Here is a 15,592-nt window from a genome sequence, read left to right as displayed (position 1 = left end):
CTCAATCCTTGCCTGTACGTTTGCACCATAGACATCCCAGCGCAGTGGCTGGCACAGGAGCTACTGGGACCCCAAAGACTTCAAAGAATGCCTGTGCATGGGGAAGATGGTGTGGCTTTGTTAGAAAGAGTGGCTCTAGAAGCAGCAGGGTCTAACTCCTGCCTGCCAGGGGAAAGCCAGTGGGTCTCATCTTGACCCATGTACACAAGCTCACTTACCTTAGCTCTTCCTTCTGTGTGTCCTTGCACCCTGCTGAGCCTGGGGCCCGTTGATCTTCCTGGAGCTGTGTTGTCAGTGTCAGCTCCTGAATGAGAAGTGAAGAGGACAGTTAACAGTCACCATAACACAGGAGCATGACTGCTGTTCCTGGGTGACTGACTGTTAAGCTCCAGGGGCAACACAACAAATTGCTATCCCTAGGAGAGGAGGACTCAGATGCCTGGGCTCCACTGACTCACGTCCTAGCTGTGGGACTCCAGCAAGTTGCTCAACCTCTCGGTGCCTCAGTTTCTTTAAAATGAGGCTTGGTAGGATGACTGGTTGGTTAGTGTTAATCTTTCCCCGGTAAGGGGCAAGTGGCAGAGTCTGACGGGCAGAAGGAATGTGGAGATCTATAGCTGAGTGTTCCAGCCCTCTGCACTCTCTTCTGTCTTAGAGAGAGGCTTTGGGTGTCCAACCTCAGGGTAAAGAGAATGCATTGCAGGGGAAGAGCAGAGGGCGACCTTTGGCCATGTGAAGACTGCCGAGCAAGGCACTTAGGAGAAACTTAGAAGAACCTGGGAAGTCTGGGGTCTCGGAGGCAGAGGACCATGAACTATGCTCTTAATGAGACTCCTGGGAGATCACGCGCTGCCCTGCCCTTGACCACAATGCAGCTAGTTATCTGCTCAAAAGGGCCCGAGGTGAGGTGAGAAGTGTCCCAAAGGTCAGATCATTTTGACAGATAAGTAATTTGCCTTTCCAAATTAAAAAAAAAAAAAAAACAAACAAACATAGCTAACACTTTAAAATGTGCATTTTCCATATTTTGTAATCAGTTTTTACATAAAAATATAGATTTGGTTCTTTGATAGTGAGGTCCCTCCAAAGAACTGAGGAGGGCAGGGATGGATGATGCCTGCTCAGATAGGCTGAGCTTAGAAAAGCTCTAACACTCTGTGACCTTCAGATTCTGTGGCAGGTGGGGCCGAGGGGTGGCTCACTGCCATAATGAAAGCTGGGTGAGACACTGGCAGATTTTTGAGGGACATGCTGGGGGTGTGTGTGGGAAGAATGGATTTGGGGGCACTTGCTCCTAGGATGCTTTGACATGGCAGGAGTAGGGCTGGGAGGGATGCCGGGACCGGCAGTCTGACCATTCTGCAGGCAAGGAAATTGAGGAGAGGAGAACAGCCAAGACCATTAGTTCATTCCCTGGCCCATGGACCCTCCCTGGGTGTCTGGAAGCCACCCCTGGCCCAGAGCCCACAGACAAGCCTGTTTCTTCAGCTGGCTGCACCATAGGGGGGCTAGAGGGAGGGGCCAGGAGGTCTGCTGGAGGAAATGAAACCAGCCACTGCTGCCTAAGGGAGGCAGCGTGGCATAGGGTGATGGCCGGGCTCTTAGGCTCCTGGTGTCACCCATGGGGAACCCAGCCAGCTCACCAGTGTGTACCCGGTGTCTGCTGCATGTAACACAGTAGGCTCTGGGCATCATGTGGGGCTCCCAAGATGAGCAAGCCCTCCAGCGGGTTTGCCTGCTGGGGTTCAAATCAGAGGCCATGGCTGACAGGAGGGAGTCCTGACAATGGGTGGGCATTGCAAGCTTGGGCAAAGGTAGCAGGCAGGACTGCTCACATCTGTTTGAGGGGAGAGAATGAAGGGTTTGGAAGCGCTTAGGAGATGCTAACAGAAGGAAAATATGTTAGGGCCTCTTGACTAATTGGTTGACTTACTCATTTTTATTTTTTCTTTTTTTCTAGTCAGGGTTTCTCTATGTAGCCCTGGCTGTTCTATAACCCATTATCTCACTGCGTAGATCAGGCTGGCCTCGAACTTACAAAGATCCACCTTGCCTCTCCTCCTTGGTGCTGTGATTAAAGGCTTACACCATCATGCCAGGCTCTTTCGGTTTTTAATTTTATTTGTGTAAACTACATTTAACCCCACATGATGACACACACCTTTAATCCCAGTGCTCCGGAGACAGAGGCAGGTGGATCTCTATGAATTTGAGAACTTTTTCTATGTAGTGGGTTCTAAGCCACCCAGGACTCCAATAGTGAGACCCTGTCTCAAAACCCCCAAATTACATCTATCTATCTATCTATCTATCTATCTATCTATCTATCTATCTATCTATCTATCTATCTATCTATCATGTGTGTCTCTCCTTGCATGCACACACACACACAAATGCCACTGCGTATGTGTGTATGTGTGGAGGTCAGAGAACAACTCATGGGACTTGCTGAGCCATCTCAGCATTTTCTGTATACTTGGCTCGAGGGATACAAAAAGGGAGCTCGCCCATGTTCAGCTCTGGGAGGACACAGGTAGCTCTGAAGAGCTGACGACAGCAAGGCTGGCTGGCATTTAACAGTCAACAGGGAGATAATCATTAAGTAGTAAAAAACCCTTTCTTTACAGGGAAGGGTTAAAGTACAGGAGAGGCCACCAAGAACTTGGCAAAGAAGGAGAGGGGGCGTTGTTTCCTCTAAGAGGACCCTTAGGTGGTTTTGATCCAAGGAAGGGAGACTGGAGAGCCCCTTCAAGGTCATGGAGGTCAGACAAGTTGGTGCCATTGTTATGGTGTCTTTGGCCTGTTTTCTGACCTGATTTTCCAGAACTCCCCAGAAAGCAGCTGGGGATTGGGGCATATGTCTTCTGTGACAGCAGCTAAGGGCTGTGGGAACAGGCAGGGGAACTCTTGAGTATCTTCAGAGAGAAGAGGATCCAGGAGGACCAGTGATGGGGTCTGGGCATAGCAAGGCTCAGGGCTCTCAGGAAACTCTACTGTAATGCTCCAACCAGGAGAGGAGGGGAGGAAGTTTGTAAGGGTGACTGTCTGTGGATCCTTATGACTACAGGAAAAACACTGGGCTCTTCCCGAGCCGCTGCCAGCTGGGTTGTAGCAGTCGGGTTTGGGGGTAGGGAACCTGGGCTTGGGGATGCTGCAGGCATTGAGAAGTGAGGGATGCGAGCCCCCTTTCTCAGCCTCCTAGCTCTGCAGAAGAGCCTAGAGAAGGATGCAAAGGGGACTTAGGCTCTCCACCCTAACTCATTCACTTAGGCTCTAGGAAGGACCAGAATTAGAGACTCTATTTCGGAGTCCTCTGCTCTTTCCCTCGCCAAGGCTAAGCATGGTAGTTAGTTCTGCCATAGTGTGACGCCTGAGTATCTGGTGGGGTAGGGTTTTCTCGGGTGAAAAGGGAGTGTGGTTCTCTCCTTCCTCTGTTTCTAGGGGAATAACTTGACTGGGTTGGGAGTCTGTATACCTGGCTGGACAGAGATCCCCATGACTCCGGGTGGTGCTGTATGTGGCATTGATACAGTGTCAAAGCATGATCCTGGACAGGTCAAAGAGAGGAAGGAGACATGGAACCCTTTGTCTGTGTGACGTGGGTATGCCCAGCTCACTCATACGTGTGCCTTGGAGCCCAGGCCAGAGGACTTTTTTGCTGGGTGACTCAGTCCAGGCAAATGGCCTCCAAGTGCCTACTCTGGGCGGGGCCCTGTCCTTGGCCTGTGTGTGTTTGTAAATTGGACTGCTTCCTGCTGTTTGTGCATCCACAGAGGGCGTTGGCGGAGCCCCTGTCCTTACGTGGATCTCTCCAGAGAGTTGTTATTCATGGCCTCCACCCACCCCTCACTTGGTCCAGCCAGGCCAGAGCTCAGGAGAGAGATGGTTTATTATTTTGGGGGGGATGGATACAGACAGTGGGGGCCTGGGACAGATTCTGTCGGTCTCCCTGCAGGGCTTCCTGGGAACGTATTTGGACCTGAACACTGTCTTCTTCCCAGCCTCTTTGTCCCCCTGGGCAGAGGTGGGGGATCAGGGAGGGCAGGGTGTGGGGCACTATGGTAAAGATATTGCATGGGGAGGGGTGGGAAGGAAAGATCTGGGCTCAGGAGTGGAGAGAAGAAGAGGAGGGGGAGGAGAAGGGGGAGAAGGGGGAGGAGGAGAAAGAGAAGGAAGTGGGAAAATGCAAACCAAATGTTGGCCCAGGGTATAGTCAAGAAAAACAGACTCTCGCAGGAGCCTGCAGCGGGTTCCCTTTCAGAGGGCAGGAAGGGCTGGGACAGATGTTGGAGGGAAGAAAGAAAGAAAGGGGAGGAAGAAATCAGGAGGAAAAAAAAACTGGGATGAAATCCACAGCCTGGGGGCAGGGCCCTGCCTCTCTATCACCAGTTTCTCCTGTGTCAAGGCCTGTCCTGTTCTGGGGAGCTTGCCCTTGGCATCAGGGTCTGTCTTAGCTGCATATGTGCAAATGAGTGTGTGTTCCGAGGCCAGGGATCTTGGGGAGAAGCCTAGAAGCCCTGGGGTGTTGCAGACTATGCCATTGGAATCTGTCTGTGTGTCCACTGATGTTCTGGAAGCTTCTGGCGTGGGGTCTCTGCATTGGGCTACGATTTGGAGCAGATCTCAGGCTTCAAGACCCCGGATCAGGAGAAGGGGGGGAGGGTGCGGGGGGGGGCTTCCATGGCTTCTAGAGATGTTATGTATGCTTGTGGGGGATCTGGCTCCATAGAGCCCTGCCTTGGGCAGACTTCTCTTGGCCCTGTCCCTCTCNCACCCCCTGCTAAGCCGAGCTTCTTNCCCCCCCCCCCCAGCCAGCCCTGGAGTCTGGGAGGAGAGAGGAGAGAGAAGGCTGGGACAAGAGGAGGAGTGGTGAGGAGGGGGGCGGAGGAGGGGGGTGGAGGCCCAGATGCTGGCTGAACCAGCCTCTTAGGACTCTGCTCTCACTTCTGTCTGCTTGGTGGACGCTGCAAGCTCAGGGGGCCCTTGGCAGGCCCCCACGTGCCTCGCAGCACAGAAACAGGACCCCGGGAAGATGACGTGGATTTGTCTGTCCTGCATGCTCTGGGTAGGTTCTTGTTGCTTTACCTCTGAGATTGCACCACTGTTGTTCAGCTAAGAGCCTTAGTTGGTGGGGGTCGGGGGGGGGGAATCGGACGAAGGGGATACGCACACAAGAATAGACTGGAGCTGTAGGTCCTTGGGCTCTGCCTCTGGGCCCCCCAGTCTCCCCTTCCTTCCCTCAGCTGGCCACTGATGCGGGCACTGTGAGCAGAGTCAGAAACTTTTGTTTTGTTCCTCTTAATAGTGGGGTGGAAATTGTCACTCCCTTCAGTGGCTCTGTGCCTGAGCCTGAGGAGCAAGGGTCAGTGCCCTGGCCAGGGGTGAGAGATGGGGAACTGAGGACCCAGAGTACTCATCCAGACTCTTAAACCCAGAAATAGCCGCGTTGATGGGGAATTCTGTTTCTGTCACATTTGTCTTTTCTAGACCCTTTCTTCAAAGTCTCCTGCTCTTACCAAGAGTTCCCCATTTTTCCTGTCTCTCCTTTGGAAGAGGTGTGCAGGGCTAGGGGTCTGCGACAGGTCTGGGGCCCACGTGGGAGTCTAGAAGGAGCCAGTGGGTAGACGCTCCCGGGAAGGGGGATGGGAAACAACTTGATGCTGCCGGGAGCAGGGCAAGAGGAGACCCCTTCCTCAGAGGCTGTGGGAGATATGCACAGGGGTCAGGAGGGCCAGGAAGTCATCCTTGGCTGAGGTTTCTGAGAGCCATGGCTGGCTGGGGGAAGGGGCTTCAGACCCGGCATCCAGATGTGGCTTGCTTGCCCTCTCTCTATTGTAGGCAGCTAGTCCTCAGGAGGCCTGTCAAGCTGTGCAGGATGAGGCTGAGCGAAGTTATGGGAGGGACCAGGCGCCTATGGGCATATTGTGAAGGAGAGTCTGGGTGACCCATGGTCTGGTTGCCATGAAATGTCCGCCTGTAGATTGAGGACTGTGGGGTGTCCTGTACAAGGGATGTTCTAGTAGTTTCCTGGGCTGCTGCTTGATGGGGGGTGTTGGCCCAGTTCGTGTCTGGGCTGAGGATGTGGTAGGTAGGGTAACCTGCAGGAGAGACATGGACTCTCAGGGATGACATCAAGAGGGCTCAGTTGGTACTTCTGCTGAGAGGTTTTAAGAGAAGGACTTCAGCCCAGTGGCCCTCAATTTCCCCATGAATGGAGAGAAGAATTTTCAGAGGGCTTGTCAGAAGGGAGCATCTTAATGCCCCGGGGCAGTGCCTAGCACACAGTGAAAAATCCTTGAGTGTGGATGCCCTTCCTCGAAACAGGGGTTAGTGATCAAGGCACGTGTAGATGGTTTTCCGTAAGCTTTTGTAAGACCAGCAGAGCTTTCATCTTCTCCTCTATTCTTTTCTACCCCCTTAACATGTCCCAGCCCCTATCTCTACCACTGTTCTGCAGTGGAAGCTCACACACAGACAGAGGGAGCATCCTGGAGTGCCATGCCCTGCCTGAGGCAGCTTTAGTGGTACTTGCTCCTGGACAAGCATTGACCAAGCTGGGGTTTGTTGGCAGTAGGAGGGGAGATGACTTGGTGGCATCCATCAGAAGAAGGGTCTGGACAGAGGCTGCATAAACCTTCTAGGGAGTCAGTTTGCATTGAGAGGTGTCTGTCAGGATGGCAGGTGGGTGGAATTTGATACTAGGCAGTTCTGGGCTCACATCCTGGCTCCATCATTAACCTAATGGGCAGTATTCGTTAAGACAGCTTCGGAGCTTCAGTTTCCCTGTCTGCAAATACACGTACAGTGCAATCAAGAGACTGGAGGCTCAGGCATCCTGCAGATACTGAGAAAATGTTGAACCCTTTTTTCCTCCATGACTTAGGGAATTCTGGGTTCCCCGATAGGATGGGGCTGGATCTCCCTGGGAAGGACGTGGTGGGACAGGACTCATGTGTCTATTCTGACAGAGAGGCTCTGGCTAGCTCTCCTGGAGCCAAGAACTGGTTAGCTGTGCAGCCTCACTGAGGCCCGTCAAGGCAGGGTCTGGAGGAAGTAGACCTTGTCCCCAGGGCATATGGATTCACATGTTCTCTTTGGGGAGATAAGCAGATGTTGCATCTATAAAGTGGCACATCTGTGGCCCAGAGTCCTCACAAGCCCTAGCAGTCAACCTTGCTTCGTTAGCTGAGGAACATAGCAGTGAGCACAGCAGTGCATTATGCATAAGTTGGTTTTCCCACCAAGTGCTTCCAGTTGCTATTACACAGTTAAGTGGAGTTTATTTAGAAAATAATTACACATCTATTAATTGAATGTGTTGGTGTGGGGATGGCGGCAGACTACAGCCCTTCCTTCTAGGGAGGATACTGGCTCTCAGGCTGGAGAGTGGCTCATTTGGCCTGAACTAGGGACTGGACCCAGGCTCAGTCCTCACCCTACTCTGAGCGAGCCCAGTTGCAGAGCACTGGTCCCTTGAGTCTTCTGGACCTCACAGAAACTTGGATAGTGTTCTCCAAGGCCAGCTGCAGACTGTGACAGGTTCCAGTTTCTAAGCTGGGTTCCGTTCAAGGGCTGAGTGAATATTTCAGCCAGAAGCTTCCTAAATGAGTCCCTGTGTTCCTTGGACGGTTCTGGCCATGCATCTCCTCCACTGGCTTTCTGCTCCGAACCTTCTCCCTCTACTTCTCTTTGCCTGATGGAGGGGATGGGGTCAGACTTCAAGGCCCTAACCAGCACCAGTATCCAAACTCTACTGTTGCAAAGATCCTTAAAGTGACCTGTGAGGCACACAAGTCAGAGGGAAGTACATTGCCTCTTTCATGGGATTGACAGCAAGTGCCACGTGCCTGGGTTTAACCCTGTCTCAGCATTCCTGAGCTGTGTGACAATGGCTCAACTCTTCACATCTCTGTGCTATGGGTTTTCCTACCTACCTTTAAGGCGAATAGGTTTTCTCCCCTACTGTTAGAGATAGAGTCCTGGTCCCCAACATGGATAAGATTTCTGTTGCTAAGACGTGAATGCAGTTATTAAATATCCACTGGGAATTCATGTATGTTTAGGCAGATGTCTCTCACACACTAGAGCTCAGTAAAGGATGGCTCTCCTAATACCAAGCAGGAGAGGCAGGATTAGAACCTGATCTCTTGCCTACCCAGCCAAGGCTCTCATTCTGGAAGCTCTTCATGGAAGGCATTCAGGTCAATGAAAATGGGGTCATATAAAGGTACAAAGGTCCCCACAGTGCAGGCCTTCCTCTACAGAGGACAGAGCGTGACTTGTCAGGGTGCAAATCTCACTTCTGTCACTGTGATGGTTAGGTTAGGGTCCTTCATCAACTTGGCATCTGGGAAGAGGGAGTCTCAGTTGAGACGTTGCCTCCGTCAGACTGACCTGTAGGCAAGTCTGTAGGCACATCCTCTAGACTCCTGATTGATGTGGGAGGGCTCAGCTCACTCTGGGCAGGTGGGGGTGGGTTGTATTTAAATGTAAGCTGAACGAGTTATGGAGAGTCGACTAGTGAGCCGTTCCTCCACAGTCCAGTGGCTTCTCTCTCTGCGGTATCCATCTCTGTGTATTTCTTCAACTTGCACAATTTTCTTTGAACCTCACTGGTTCTGTGAGGTAGGATGGGACAAGCAGTCCATCTTTGGTCAATAGAAGGGGAATCATGGAGGGGGTGCCATGTAGGCTGTTTAAGGCCATCTTGCCAATGGTTCTCAGTGTTCCTGAGACAAGGGAATGGGTTGAGGGCGGCCACTGAATCTCTGGGTAGAAGGAGATCTTGTCTAATACTCTTGAAATTTAGGGATGGTTTGGGAGATGACATAGTGACAAACCAGTTAACTGCTTTTCCACTTAGGCTCCTTCTGTGCCCTGGCCATCCACTGGGAGGCCTACATCCTTCAACAACTTGTAGCCAACTGATAACTTGTGTGAGTGTTACCAAAAATCAGGGCTAACCTGGACTTTGGGAGGGGAATGGTTAGGAAATATCTCTCAGGTTATACACATACATACATACATACATACATACATACATACATACATATTTTAAAAGACGGTCTGTGTAGTTCTGGCCAGCCTTGAATTCACTATGTATAAAAAATGATTTTGAATTATACTTATCGACCTGTCTCCACTTCTGAAGTGCTGGGATTAGGGGTAGTCATGACCATGCCTACCTCTACTAGTTTTATATGGTGCTGGTGATAGACCTAGGGATTTGGCATGCCGAGAAAGCTCTCTACGAACCAAGCCAAGTCCCCAGCCCAGTGGTTGTTTTTTAGAGTCAAGGTCTTGCTGTGTAGCTCAGGCTAGCCTTGGGCATGCTGTATAGCCTAGGCTGCCCTCAGACTTGCCATCCCTGTCTCTCGAGGACTGTAATTACAGGTGTGCGTCATCACACTCAGTTCGGGAGACATATAGTTTCTTTCTTTCTTTTTTTTTAATATTTTATGTGTATAAATCTTTTGCTTGCATGTACGCATGTGTGCCATATACCCACAGAAGTCAGAAGAACTGGAGTTACAGATGGTTTTTAGCCACCATGAGATCAGTCAAGTCCTCCGTAAGTGTTCTTAACCACTGAACCATCGCCTAAGCCCCAAGCGGACAAAATTTTAAAGTAGATTCACAGAAGATGGGACCTCTCCGAACACAAGTATAGGAGGTTAAAAGAAAAGATTGGTGGTGGTTAAGACAAGGAGCGCCAGTGTGATGGAATGCCAGGCCTCCTTCCTGGGATTGTCACTGAGGGCCTCTGGGGACACTCCAATCAGAGATCACACTAAGGGCAGGGCTTGGGGACCTCGGGCACTGCCTTTGACAGACTAGAGTTCTTGTTGCATCTTTGCTCATCTACATGACCTGGGCAGTTCCTCAGCCTCATGGAAGTCACTGTCACTTTGAGGATTTAGGGAGGGAACTGCTGCACCCTCTCACTATGGCACCTGGCCACGCTTAGGGACCTCAGATGTCTACATCTCTGTGACCTCCTGGTTCTGTAGCTGACTTCACTCAGGGAAGCAGAAGGTTTTAATGCAGCAATACCAGGGACTAACTTGGGAAAGAGCGGGGGAGGGTGGAAGGAAGGGAGAGAAAGAGGGGTGAGGTGGTGGGGGGTGGGGGGGGAGGAGAGAAGAGAGGAGGGAGATGGAAATGGAGGTGTCCAGGGTGAGGAGTGATAGAGACAGATGGGGGAGATGCAGTGGGTGGGTTGGAGGCAGGCCCTGGGCTGGGTCTCAGCAGGTTCCTCTTGGGAGATCTAACTGGCAAGCTTAAAGCTACCAGGCAGGAGGTCTAGAAGGCTGCACTGGAGGGGATTTGGTTCCTGGATAGTTTTGTGCAGTCCAGGTATGGTGAGAGGGTCAGGTTAGCCGGGCCAGCCAAATGACAGTATGTTGCCAGGAAGATACTGAATAGAACAGTGATCAGGATGGCTCACACCAAGGAGCCAAGCATGGGGGTTGGACCGGCACCTGGGACCAGGGCTTCTAGTTCTGCTTTTGTGTGAGAAAGCTGAACTTGTCTTTAAAATGGAGACCAAGGGGTTGGGGACGTCCCTTCGTGGTAGAATGCTTGCCTGGAGTGTGGGAGCATGTGAGATTCTGGATTCAGTCCTCAGTACTGCTATTATTGTCTGTCTGTCTGTCTGTCTGTCTGTTTAAAATAATCAATTTATTTTTATTTTATGTGCATTAGTGTTTGGCCTGTATGTGTGTCTGTGTGAGGGTGTCAGATCCCATGTGGATGCTGAGAACTGAACCTGGGTCCTCTGGAAGAGCAGGTTGTGCTCATAATCACTGAGCCATCTCACCAGCTCTAGTACTGCTAGGTTTATAAAAGGCTACTGAGACATGGAATGATAGCTCGGGCCTGCAATGGGTGGGCCTTGGATGGGGTCACAGCCTGTGTGGATTTAGAATAGACAGTTGGGAGTGGGCAGTGGGCAGGGAGAGTGGATGGGCATGGAGGATGAGTCTCCTGCCTGTGAGTACCGCATGTTCCCTGGACTTCTTGGGGGAAACATTTGGGGGTGTCATGGCCCCTGCAGAGTTGAAGTTGAAGTTGGTGTTCGGAGGTCCTGGAAGCTATGACAACAGCCCTAGGCAGAAGTGACCAGGCTGAGAAGGGTCAGAGGCAGCAGAATTGAAAAGCAGGAGAGAGAGAGAGAGAGAGAGAGAGAGAGAGAGAGAGAGAGAGAGAGANAGAGAGAGAGAGAGAGAGAGAGAGAGAGAGAGAGAGAGAGAGAGAGAGAGACTGTCTGTGGAGAGAATTAGGAGGCAAAAGTCACGGGATCTGGCAACGAGCTGCTGAGAGAGTGGGGGAGGGCAGGGAGGGGCTGAGTGTGACTCAGAGTTCCCACCAGGGTGACCAAGAACATGGGCAGGCCAGGCCCTTAATTGGGGGCCCAAGAGGGAGTCAACTCTGTGTTGTCCGTGAAGGTGAGGTTTGGAGGAAGAAGCCTGAGAGCAGGCACTAAGACTCCCCGACTAAGGGCTAGGGGACCTTGATGGCCGGGTCACAGGGAGAGGGTAAAGCCTATCTCAGCTTTTGGCCATCCCATCTCCCAGGCTGCCCAGCTCTCTGGCTAGAAGACTTCTGTCCTTTTCTGGCCACTCAGAGCTGTTTAGCCCCAGAGGAGGGCAGAACTGGGGTTTTTTCTCACAGTGGGTGGACCCCTTTAGCACACAGCCCTTTGCCTCTCTGCCCCTCGAGGAAGGGAGTTGTCTGCAAGCAGTTCCTCCCAACCAGGACCAAGGCCTGGCTAGAGCCCCTGATGGTCCAGCCAGTTGTGCCACACCCTCTGGCTGGCTGAATGGAGAGAGGGAAGGGCTGAGATGGGCCAAGGCCTTAGGCTCTGAAAGCCCTCTGCTGCTGGGGCTTGAGGGCTGGGGAGCAGGGCTTCCAGCTGGACCTCTCCCTGCTCCCTTGCTCTGACTCTGGCTCACAGGGAGGTGGGACAGTGCTGGAGCCACCAGGACACCCCTCCCTTCATTGTGGCCATGTCTCCTGCCTCTGGGCTTGCCTGTTAATCCAAGGAGGGCAGGGCCTGGCTGTGCCCCATGTGGCTGTCTGCCGCCTGTCAGGAAGACAGCAATCGTTGTCCTAACAAGCCACCGTCCTTGGATGGCACTGCATGTTTTATGGGCTTGTGGGCTTTATGGGGCTCACTCTCATCCTCTGCCTGGACCTGGGGAGCAGTCCCAGATGGGCGAGCAGGGCAGGGTGAGCCAGACTTGAACACCAACCTGCTCTTGTAGCAAGCTCTGACTCTGGTCTGTAGGGTTGAGACATCCTTGGGTATCAGAGGGAGGAGGCTAACCCACCCTAAACCATCTCCACCACCATCCTGTGACATTAGAATCCACGTGTTGAGCCTTTCTATAGCATCCCTGGATACCCTACTTCCTAGTGTGGGAAGCTGAGGCCTGCTTCTCATTGGGGATGATGGAGCTGACTTTTCCTCCCACAGATTTTTATAGTCTGTCCTTAGGGGGCTAACGTGTCCTCATATTCTCTGCTCCCCACAGCTGTCAGCACAGCCCCTCCCTCTGCAGCTCGAAGCTTTGACTTGTACTGAGGTTCAGAGAAAGTTGTCAATGCACTCGGCTACACAGCCCAGTGTATTCCAGGCTTGTTCTTCCATCAGAGCTAGATGAGGGGAAAGTCACCCAGAACTGCTTAGAGGAGGTCAGAGTCCTGGAACCACCCATTAGCCCTCCGGGTCCACTGTGGGCAAGTTTATAGACTCAGGTTTTCCAGGACAGATGGGACAGTGGTATCACAGTCCCAGGCATGAGCCTGGATAGTCTCTTAACAGCCTGGAAGGCGTCACTTGCCCCCTCCAGCCCACTAGGCTGTAAGGACTCCTACTGAGCTCTGGGGAAAGGGATTTTTCCTTAGGCTTTGGGGAAAGGGCTGGACTTGGGGGCATAGGGAGGGGAGTTTTGGAAGGTTAGCTAGAATGTCAAATTCTGTTTCTTTAAGTGGGGAGGAAGAAAGAGGCCTGGGACTTCCTGCCTGCCTCCCTCACATCACTCTCCAACTGCACTGCAAGTTCCCTCTCTGTTCCACCTCCCACCCCACGCCATGGCTGGGGCCCATCCCCAGGATGTCTGACAAAATTGACCAGGAAATCTGACAACCAAACTCTGAGATGAGAAAGTGGGAGGAGAGACAGCAGACTGGAAGGGGGTGGAGGCCCCTACCCTCACTGAACCCAGGCAGTAGCTGTCTGGAATGGTAGACTCCTGGCTGGAGCTGGGGGGGTATTCAGGACCGGCTCAGGGAGTGCTGCTGCTCAGTTTGACCACCAGGAGGCGCTGCTGGTGCCTCCAACCTCTTGCTTTGCTTTTACCTCTGCCCTGGACTTGTCTGTTTGCCTCTTTCTTGCCTTTCACCTAGTCTGCCTGGCTATCTTTGATTTCAAAACAATCTTAAGCTTCAGAATGGTTGCAAACTCACTCGGCACAAAGATCTTTCCCTCCTGAACTTTGGGGGAGCAGTTGTTGCCCCCCCCCTCGACTTTGAATACCTCCTTGACCTCACGAGGACTCCGTTTCAGGGGACACAGAGGCCAACATCAGAGGTTGATGGCATGAAGATGCCACTGCCTTCTAATTCTCAGACACTATGGTGTCCCTGAGACGTCCTTAAGGCCACCACAAACATCTAGTTCAGAATCAGCTACTGCTTTTAGCTGCCGTGTCTGGAGTCGCCTCCTGTCTGGGAATCTCTGTCTTCCCGTGACTTTCGTAACCTTGTCACTTGTGAAGGCTCCGGGCCATTTCATTTGTAGACTGTGCCTCAGCCTGATGTTTCCTCTTGATTGGATTCAGGTTGTGGCTTTTGGCAGGACTGTCAGAGAGTGATACTCTACACTTGGTCAGCCATCCCACGGGTACCACTTCCATTCATCTCGTCCCGGGTGACAGTAACTTACTTTGATCACTTGATTGGCATCTGTCCAGGAAACCTATCTCCCACTTTATTTTTGAGACAGCTTCAGGTCTGTCTCCGGCTGACCTTGAACTCAGGCTGTTGGGATTACAGGTGTGCCTCCAAACCCTGTTTCATCCTTTGTGACTTATTTGTACAATGTGGGGAGGAGCTTGGAGACTCTATTCTGTTTTTAATCCTCCACCTTTTGATTTTTTCGTTTATTATTTGCCTCACAATGAGCTCTTTGAAGCCACGGCTATCATTGTGTCCGGAGCCTCAGCTCTTCCCTGATATGGCCTTTGGGAGCTTCTGGGTCCTTCTGTCTGTCCCTCTTTGTTTCCTGGTTCCCTCTTAGCTGTGTGCCTCTATTCATGCTTGCTCTCTGTGTACTCGTGGCTTGTGCCTAACTTCTTCTCTGCCCTTATCTTCTCTGTGGCTTGTCTCATTCTCAGACGGCTTCCTCCTCCTCCCTCTGTCTATTTCTTCCTGTCTCTTTGGCTTGCTGCCTCTGACCCAGTCTCTTACTGCCTGCATTTCTCTGTGTTTTGGTAGCACCCAGAACCTCCTCCGTGTTGTCAGATAGGAGCCTGTGTTTGCTTAGTGTGTGGGCCACTCTTCCTCCTCCAAGCCAAGTTGTCTCCTCTGGCCCTGGCTCAGAGCTGGGAGGCTCAGGGACAAGGTGTGTGATGAGATCCCTCTGCACACTGCAGTGTCCACGACTTGGCCTCGGTGTGTGCCCAGAAAGGGCTCCAGCTGAGCCTGTTCCCTGGAGAGTTCCTGTAGAGGAGGGACCTATGTCAGGGCAGGGAGTGTTTCCCTGAGGAGTCCCCAGGGTGGGAGACTCTGTAGTCTACGTGTGGAATGAGCTGTACAGTGGGCCGTGCCTGTGCAAGGCTTTATGTTCTAGAGCAGTGGTTCTCAACCTTCCTAATGCTGCAGCCCTTTAATACAGTTCCTCATGTCTTGCTGACCCCAACCATAAATTTTTTTTTGTTGCTACTCCATAACTGTAATTTGGTACTGTTATGGATCATAATGTTTGTATTTTCTGATGGTCTTAAGTGATGACTGTGTAAAGGTCGTTTGACCCCTCAAAGGGGTCTCAACTCCCAGGCTGAGAACCATTGGTCTAGAGTGTGCTCTCTTGTATGGTTACAAAGGACTGACTGTCAGAGCTTGGTGAGTGTGTGTTTGTAGTGCTGTCTGGAGGGGAAATATGTGTGTGTGTGTGTGTGTGTGTGTGAGAGAGAGAGAGAGAGAGAGAGAGAGAGAGAGAGAGAGAGAGACCTGCTGGCCTAGGTACACTTGGCAGGTCAGATAGAAGAACAACACTCCAACCTGTTGCTTTTCTCACACAATTGGTGGTGTAGTCTCCAGAAGGAATTTGTTTCATGAGTTGTGGCACACGCTGTGATCCCAGAACCTAGGGGGTGGGGGGTTGGGTAGAGACAGAAGGATCCTGTGTTTCAGGGCTACAAGGTGAGATCTTGGCTCAAAGAAATCAAACAAACAGGAAATTTAACATACAATATTTTCACAAGAGTAGGCAGTATAGCATACAGTTAGCATATTCAAGGTTCTGGGTTTGGCCCCCAGAATATTTTCTCTCTCTCTCTCTCTCTCTCTCTCTCTCTCTCTCTCTCTC

General features: G+C 51.8%; 1 protein-coding gene across 8 annotated transcripts in view; it reads left to right on the top strand.

The window, feature by feature from the left end:
• Tns1 (tensin 1) overlaps positions 1-15,592 on the top strand; it is a 213,655-nt gene that overhangs the window by 28,483 nt on the left and 169,580 nt on the right. Inside the window, exon 1 of one of the 8 annotated variants that reach the window (XM_029474289.1) lies at positions 4,942-5,065. The exons of the other annotated variants lie outside the window; for them this stretch is intronic. Within the exon in view, the coding sequence (XP_029330149.1) occupies positions 5,033-5,065 (33 nt within the window). The 5' untranslated portion in view covers positions 4,942-5,032. Of the gene's footprint in view, positions 1-4,941; positions 5,066-15,592 lie in introns of those variants that run through there. 8 annotated transcript variants of the gene reach the window in all.

This window comes from Mus caroli, chromosome 1 (genome assembly GCF_900094665.2).
Source record: "Mus caroli chromosome 1, CAROLI_EIJ_v1.1, whole genome shotgun sequence".
Lineage (NCBI taxonomy): Eukaryota > Metazoa > Chordata > Mammalia > Rodentia > Muridae > Mus > Mus caroli.
The sequence above is the reverse complement of the archived record's forward strand: the minus strand, read 5'-3'. Positions and strand labels throughout refer to the sequence as shown.